This window comes from Triticum aestivum, chromosome 5D, assembly GCF_018294505.1.
Source record: "Triticum aestivum cultivar Chinese Spring chromosome 5D, IWGSC CS RefSeq v2.1, whole genome shotgun sequence".
Classification (NCBI taxonomy): domain Eukaryota; kingdom Viridiplantae; phylum Streptophyta; class Magnoliopsida; order Poales; family Poaceae; genus Triticum; species Triticum aestivum.
In genome coordinates, this window is record NC_057808.1 from 294,161 (window position 1) to 302,489 (window position 8,329).

The window sequence follows — 8,329 nt, forward strand, 5'->3', positions numbered from 1 at the left end:
GGAGTAACTTGTCAATAACCTAGCCTACAAGCAATTCCTTCAGATTTAAAACAACCTTTTACCCAGAAACACACACAGCCACAATATTGTTAGCAGGACATGCATATATATATGTATATGTATATATATATATATATATAATCATTTTTGTCATGGTTTGTCGGTGGTTTTAGTTCATTTTTCTAACTAAAAACCACGAAAGAATTACGGAACAGAGGAAGTATAATAATCAGATGAATGTAATAGCTTAACTACGACGGAAATATATTTATTCATGTTATAGTTTTACATGGTTCAAAATGTCAGTGGACACTCAAAACATGAACAAAGAAATAAGAGAAGGCAAAGTATGATTTAAAAAGTGAGACACAAAGTCTAAAAGAACAGCAATACTAATTTCTCAAGTCCAAGGTCAAGTTTTCTGACACGGGTGAAAGGAAACCAGGCAATTACACACTCATCCAAGACAAAAGGCTATATCCATCGAGGCGCTTGATCATCTAGATGAATGCCAATGTTTCATGATGCATACATACGCATGTAGCATGTATGATCAGGTCAAAAATGAAAATGGCTTGCATCCAACTGGACGGAACTAAAAGCATGAGCTTCAGGATAAACTGCCAGGTTTCAGGTAATAAAATTAGCAAAAGCCCACGTGAACCTATCAACATGGGACAAGTACAGCTAGCCATTTGCCTTTGCCTTCTCTTACTCCCTCTTACCTATGCATATAAAAGGCCACTTCGTTTGACCAAATTTGTAGAAAAAAGAACACCAGATCAGTCATGAAATAGGTCTTCGTAATAATGTATTTATTGGGTATTGTATACATGTTGATATTTTCTTCTACAAACTAGCTCGAATTTAGAACAGTTTTGACTTAACCAGACTAAGTGGCCTTAAAACTTTGATGGAGGAAGCAACTGACAAGGGACGATGCTTTGCCTCAGTTAATAAACTAGCATTCAGTCCTACTTCCACCATGCTACATGCATATATATACTTGTGCTAAGTTTTTGGACACATGCAGATTATTTGCTACATACGACTAAGATTTCTCACTGCAGGATAGTGCCAAATGCTACAGGAGTTGTAATACAAAATAACGTTTTAGTTTCTCCATAAAAACTTGCCATCTTTTTAACAAAAAAACTGTAGCGGATCTACATAGAAGCATGGCTTACAATGAATTCTAAGTTCGTTAAACTGTAAGGGATCAAAATAACATCTAGACCTATATACAGAAAACATTTGTATGAAAAAGACTCTTAATGACGAACTGAAACATTGACACATCCAGCTAGTTGAAAGAGGTTACCAAGACAAGGTGTAGTAATACCCAGTGCATCCAGGAATCTCCATCCCTGGACCTCAACAAACATAAAAGCAAAATAAAAACTTTTGACTGATATTCCACATGGAGTGATAGTGGTGCATAACAAGAAAAGACTTTCTTAGAACCCTTTCCGTAAAGCAAGCACAACTAATAGAGGAAAGATGAACATCACAAGCCCATTCGTACAGAATATCAGAAGTAGATAGCAGTGTGGACTTTCAGTCTACATCAAATTCTCAAAAAAGATCCATAACTTCAACGGTCCCATGGAAAAGGAAATGACAAGCTACATTTGTTTGTATTTTGATCACTTCACACGCAACTATTCCCCCATTCACTAATCATCCTACAGGTAGAGAAAGGTGGCATGGCAAAATGTAGGGATGAAAGAGTTTAGAGTTCTTGGCATTTCATTTGCCATACCATAGCCATCCCAAATGGCAAAGAAATGCTAAATTCAGAAAGGACGGGTATTGACAAAATTCAGTATTGCTGCATCTAGACATGACTCATTTAGCAAAATTTATCGTAGAATCATCAGATTTCAAAAGAGGAAAAGAAATGATGTTATATGATGTTCAACCACACAAGTTACCCAGATGTCAACCAGGGCACCTTCAGTATCACTACGCCTACACATGACTCATCTAGCAAAATTAATGACAGAATCATCAGATTTCAAAAGAGAAAAAGAAATGATGTTCTATGGTGTTCAACCACAAGTTACCCAGATATCAACCAGGGCACCTTCAGTATCACTACATCTACACATGACTCGTCTAACAAAATTAATCGCAGAATCATCAGATTTCAATAGAGGAAGAAAACAATGGTCTATGGTGTTCAAACACACAAGTAACCCAGATAGCAACCAGGGTACCTTCTTTTGTTGGTCCTTTAGGAAATATAAGTGCATGCAGCAGAGGCCCTGGCAGAAACCCTGAACGAAAAAAAGAATTAGAATCTTTAACCCAAATATAAATTGCATAAATAAATTAGTAACAAGGAAGGCCTGTTTTTGTATCAAATAAAATATCAAAAGAGCTTGTCAAGCAGTGAGAAACGACCAGTGCATTGATCACTGCACAGTAAGTAAATGCCTGAGGCCAAGCATTGCAAAACAGGCGAGCTTAAACATCAGCAGAGTGCTTGGCAGCACAAATGAGAAGTGTGCCTGCTACACCCACATTACAAGCACATGCAAAGATTTGTCACTCCAGTTACTAGAAATACATAGAACCTCGATGTTCGAACATACAAGCCAGTACAATTGTTAAATGAAGTTAGGCACAGTTTCATGTATATCTTGTAAATCATTGGGAAAATGTATACACGGAATGTAATGCCAGCCGGCCAGTTGTCTTACAAGCAACAGAACTATCCAAATGGTAAGTGCATGCAGCAAGGTCCGTAAGACAGCATCTCTTCAGCAACCCCATGCTTCGTCCATTTGGGCACGCACTCAGATCTCATAGCTCCCAGACACAAGATAGAAATGCCGATGATTAGACAAGAGGAACCCAAATTGTAGTTTACAATGTCAAGAGGAATCAACATCTTATTTTCACTTGCCAGTGATAAATGGATGGCTAAGTGCCTGTGATACGGTTATCCTCTTATCTGGATCTAAGACAAATATTTTTTCAAGAAGGTCTTTAAAATTGGAGAGCATTTTTGGGTCCTCGCCAGGAAAATTTGAAACCAAAGAACCAAAATCCTTCAGTTTGATGTTAAGAATCAACTTCCTCATAGGCTGCTGACAAAAATAGAATAAATTAGTGGTTTGAAACATTTATATAACATACATTACAAATTACAAATTAAAGAGTATTGCATACGAACCTTTTTGGTCACAGGATCTTCCTCAATAGCGTTAAAATTGAGATCTTGGTCAAAGTGTTGCATCGTGAAAGCACCCTACAAAATTGGGAGCATTACTTAGAAAAATACTTGTATATTCAACCAGAGTTCATCAGGATTACATGAGTATGTAGTCTTCCAACTGTGAAGTTAATACAAGAATCAAGCATGAAAACGAGCAAGTATGTAAAGTTCATGATGATTTTCTAACCTTTCGGAGCATCTTCTTAGGGAAGGGGCCCTTCAGTTCCATATGAAGACGAAGCATATCATTATTAGTTGCACCTGGAAACAGGACCTTTCCAGTAGAAAGTTCATATAGGCAGCAGCCGACTGACCAGATGTCCAATGGGTGATCATAGGGCAACCCAAGAACTGTAATAGAAATAATTCATTAGAGGTAAATACATTTTGAATAGAAGTATGTGTATGCAGACAACCTGCGAGTAGAAACATTATGAAATAAAATAGCAAGATAAGGTACAAGAAAAAAGAACTCACTGATCTCAGGTGCCCGATAGAAACGGCTGACAAGATAAGGGGTGACCTCATTCATTCCAGCAAGCATAGCATTGCCAAAATCGCATAGCTTCAGGACATTCTTAGCATCATTCACCTACAATATCAAAGGGGTACAATTAAAAATCGTGACAGTGCTAACCCAGTTGTGTGTGACTTTCTAAGCAACTAGTGCCTAAAGCTCTACAGGATGTTTCATACGATCAACTTTGACAAGACATTACAAAACATAATACAGTAAAGTGAAAGATATGCAAGGGCAAGATGCCATACCAGCATATTGTCTGGCTTTATATCACAGTGCAGAACTTTGCAGTTTTTCAGGTGCTTCAGGGCGATGAAAAGCTGCTTTGAATATGCCCTCACAGCAGTCAGTTTAAGCCCAATATTGCGACCAAATTTCTTTAGTACCTCACGGAGATTCATATTTAAAGATTCAAAAACTAAGCAAAGATGGTTCCGGTACATGAAACTAGAAATGAACCGCACGCAGTGGCGCCTGTCCTCACGATCCGCGCTTGCCAGTTTTTCTAATATTGAAACCTCTTGCTTACCGGCCTTATACCTGTAGAAACAAATACTGAATTAAATCGTCGCACGAGAATCAAATTAGAAGTGTGTTTTATGCTGCATATTACAGGTATCGGCTATTAAAATGCTTCTATAGGATACTCACATTGTCTCATTCTTGCGAATAATTTTAATAGCAACTACATCAGGATCATCTTTCCCAGCTTTAAGATCCTTTGCCCGCACGACTGTTGAGAACACCCCCTTCCCATGCGCAGCTGTAATTTCATAACGGCCATCCAACAATTCCCCAAATCGATGAGCTGTAGAGAGTAGCAAAGGTAAGGTACAAGAAAAGTGTGCGTCCATATTTAACAAAACAACAAGAAGAAATAGGTAGAGTTGAGCATAATATAGAGCAGAACTTACTATAGTAACCCTCAGGATCATCCCAATTATCATGCAGAGCATTTTTCTCAATACACAAGCCGTCTCCCTTGCCCTGCACAACAAAATGATCTCGGACTGAGTAAACAGTAAAAGGGTATTTTAATATGACACTGGGAAAATAAGTTTCATCTTCAAAGTTCAAACAGAACAAGGTGTCAAGGAGATATATCTTTTTAACTTCTGTATTGACATCTCTAAAGAAAACTGATAAGAGCCATACCAATTTCCGAAATCCTGCAGGTGACTCTCCAAATATGTCATCACAAAACATATCTGCCGATCTCTCACTCTGAAAATTAACAGGACCAACATAAATTTTCTGCTTAATAAACTGTGTAGCAGGGTAAGAGAACAAAATTACCTTTGGAGTACCCTCTCCAAGGCCTGAAACACCAGTTGTCCCCTCATTGCCCAATGCTTCAGCACAGGCTAAAACAGCATCATGAGCAGGGGACTTGCCCACACTGAAGTCTGCCTCACCAACAAAAGCATCTGAAGAATCCTGCTTATTTTCAGCTTCCTCGTTGTCCGTGGAATTGCTATCATTATCACCTTTCATATCTACAGTCTCATCTTTATCCACTGCTCTTGCTTCTGTACAATAAACAGACATTTATCACGACAAAGTTCGTTCAATGGGACATAAACTAGTACACGTGCATTCGTTAGCCCATGAATAGGTCAAATTTAGCTAATCAAGTTACCTTCATCATTGCTTCTAGGTAAAGATTCCGGTTGCTGCTTCTGCGCTTGTTGCTGCCTATATTTCGCCATAATAGCTTCTTTCCTCCTCCTCGCTTCCTCCTTAATTTTTTCAGGGTCATCTTCTTCCTGCATTGCTAACTGTTGCTCAATTTTCTCTTGATACTCTTCCTCATCTTCCTCCCTAATACCACATGGACAGAAGTATGGAGTGCCAGAAAACAAAAGCAACAAAACAAATAAGATAGCAGATTGTGTGAAGGACGCCTTACTTGAAAGAATTTTCCTTCATTTCTCTAGATCGATCGCTTCTGCTGTCTACATCTCTGCCTTTCTCCCCAGATCTTGACCTGTCTTTATGAGCATCGGACGTGCTATATTTCGAGCGTGTAGAGTCCTTGTGCCTATCACTAGTGCTAACTCTGTCCTTGCGTTCTTCTCCAGCTCCACTTCTACGAGTTTCACTTTCTCTATCCCTGTGCCGCCCCCTGTCTCTATCATCTCTCACTTTATCCCTTTCATGTCCAGTAGCAACCGTGACATAATCTTTATAACGATCCTTGCTTGTATCCCTTTTATGATGGTCTTTATGCCTTGAGCTGCCACTTTGCCTTTCCCTCTCCCTGCTTTCTTCACGAGTGTGGCGTGCGCTCTCCCTTCTGTCAGGTCTACTATGACTGCTGCTCCTTTCTCTGTGCCTACGATCAACATTGTCTCTATCTATGCTGCTGTGCCTTGTTTCATCCCTATATCTTTCCCGGCTATCACGCCTATCACTATGTCCGTCACGAACAACACGACTGCTGCTCCTTTCTCTCTCGTCCTCCCGTGTCCTAGTTGCATGCCTACCAAAGCCATTCCTGTCGTCGTTGTCACGATCAGGGTCAGCCCTTGGACTTGCCCGCGAACCATTAGCTTTGGCATCAGCTTCTCCGGACCTCGGGTGATTCCTAGAATGAACCTCTTGAGCGTGGTTCCTGGAGGGAGGAGATCTGTTGGTGGTGTGATCTCTCTGATGAGAATCTTTATTAGAGGACAGAGTTTGACGCTCGTCCTTGTGATTCCTTCCCCTGTCCTTTGTCGGCCGTGGAGACCTTGACGCCCTGTGACTCTGTCCGTGTCCTTCACCATTATTATTATCCTCGTCGCCTGAAAAGACGCCTCCGCTTTCAGAGCCACGAGCTGTGTGATTCAACCTGCCTTCATCTTTTGAGGGCGGAGAATGACTAGGCTGCGTCACGTCAACGGCAGAGTTGGTGGCAGCATGATCGCCGGCTAGCTCCTGCAGTTGATACACATGAAACGGTAAGTAGATTTCCCGGCTCGGGTGGCAAGCAGCATGGATGGGATGGAGAAAGCACAGAAGAAAGAAGAAAAAAACACTACATACTATTCTTTTCGCTCGAGCCGTTGGTTGGTGGTTCCAAGCGATTGATTCGTTCAGGGATTTGCCTAGCCCTTGGTCGGCTTGGCTAGGGTTTCGAACAATCTAGGGTTAACAAAAGCGTTGCGGCTGAACAATCGAGGCTTAATATAGAATAGAAGTAGTGTTGCCTAGACTGAGAGATGTATAATTAGCAGAGACTTGGAATTGGCATGGCGGGAGAGGGGGTGAGGGAGAAGGGGGCAGGCAGACAGACCGGGTCGGCTCGCGGAGATGCGGGGTCGACTTCCATGGCGCCGGCGGCGGCATCGTCTAGTATCTCCCCTTCCTCGACGTCTTCTCCGTCGGCGGCCGCTGAGGGCGGCGGAGGGGGCTGGGCGTCGTCCGGGCGGCGGTGGCGGTGGGAGCGGTGGTGGCGGTGGTGGTGGTGCCTGCGGCGCTTCGGGGAGGCGTCGGCGTCGGCGTCGGCGTCGGGGGCGGGGTCGGCGTCGTCGCGCTCCCGGCGGCGGCGGGGCTTGCCGGGGGATCCGGGCGGCGAGGGGTCTCCGGCCATGGGAGCGGTGAGGTAGGGTTAGGGTTTGGCTCGCGAATCGGCTTTGCTTTGGAGTCGGAGGAAGATGCGCTGCGCTGCGCTCCGTCGGCTTTGCTTGCTTTATCGGTTGGTTGGTTGGTTGGCTGGCTGACTGACAGGGTGGGCCCCCCCCCATTTCAGATTCGATTTCCACTCCAAAGTCCAAAGCGGCTCACATTTTTGACAATAAAATGATGAGTGAAGCATAAGTAATACTCAATACTGGTGAAGCATGCAAATAATATTGGGAAAAACTTATCAAATAGAATACAAACTAGCAAAACCTATGCCTCATGAGTGTTCACATGCGAATCTAACAAATACATAATCAGATAGTTATTTTGGCGGACAAAAGCATGAAGTATAGGAACATATAGATTAGCCCTTGGATAAGACGCCTAAATGGATGGATGGGCCTTGAAAGGGACTTGCACTATCCAAGAATAAATAATATTTGACAATTACAGAATTCCATACTTAGATTTCCCTAAAACTGATATACTATCCAAGAATGGTACAATTGAGAACATAACACTTTTTGTTTTGAACCGATAAATAGAATCGATACTTTTAGCTATTTTCGAGGAGACGATATGCTAAAACTTCTTCAAAAGCCGAAGAAAACAATAATCTTGATTGTCCACTTGAAAAATAAAAATACACACAACAATATTAAGAGGGCGTTCCTAAAGCTGGTATATATGTATCTTATATAGCTGAACACAACAAATGAGTGTGCTACAACCTGTTGAAACACCGAAGCACTCAAAATTTCTATCATATATAAAGCAAATTCTATAATTTTCACTAACGGAAGGCTAGATAGCTTTAACTGGGACAAGTAAAATTGTCTCCAAGTGGTAATGATGAAACCAACGCATGTGTTTGAGAATATCAGACCAAACATTCAAGTTTTATTAGCTTTCAAAACTAACCACGTACCTTGTCAAGGCCTATTTCCTGAAAGCTGAGCTTTTATCTCGGCATCTCATTG

At 41.7% G+C, this 8,329-nt stretch overlaps 1 protein-coding gene across 5 annotated transcripts; it reads right to left on the reverse strand.

The window, feature by feature from the left end:
• Positions 1–247: 247 nt before the first annotated feature.
• LOC123118999 (serine/threonine-protein kinase prpf4B) lies at positions 248–7,396 on the reverse strand. Of its 5 annotated transcripts, XM_044538633.1 has the most exons (14): positions 7,021–7,395; positions 6,771–6,869; positions 5,653–6,662; positions 5,383–5,564; positions 5,040–5,272; positions 4,899–4,967; positions 4,658–4,730; positions 4,395–4,551; positions 3,992–4,283; positions 3,701–3,815; positions 3,411–3,574; positions 3,182–3,256; positions 2,706–3,092; positions 248–2,279 (listed from the first exon to the last, which is right to left on the reverse strand). In XM_044538633.1, the coding sequence occupies exons 1-13, from the start codon at positions 7,315–7,317 to the stop codon at positions 2,904–2,906; spliced, it is 2,955 nt and encodes a 984-aa protein (XP_044394568.1). In that variant the 5' UTR covers positions 7,318–7,395; the 3' UTR covers positions 248–2,279; positions 2,706–2,903. The 5 variants fall into 5 exon arrangements, with proteins under 5 accessions (XP_044394568.1, XP_044394564.1, XP_044394569.1 ...); XM_044538629.1 differs by having other exon boundaries at positions 4,658–4,967; positions 7,021–7,396; XM_044538634.1 differs by having other exon boundaries at positions 4,658–4,967; positions 6,771–6,852; positions 7,021–7,365.
• Between the last annotated feature and the right edge of the window lie 933 nt (positions 7,397–8,329).

Coding starts and splice junctions, on each gene's coding strand:
- LOC123118999 (XM_044538629.1), bottom strand. CDS start 7,317: ATGGCCGGAGACCCCTCGCCGCCCGGATCCCCCGGCAAGCCCCGCCGC. Junction 5,565..5,652: donor ATGAAGGAAAATTCTTTCAA/GTAAGGCGTCCT, acceptor ATGTGGTATTAG/GGAGGAAGATGAGGAAGAGT. Junction 5,273..5,382: donor ACCTAGAAGCAATGATGAAG/GTAACTTGATTA, acceptor TTTATTGTACAG/AAGCAAGAGCAGTGGATAAA.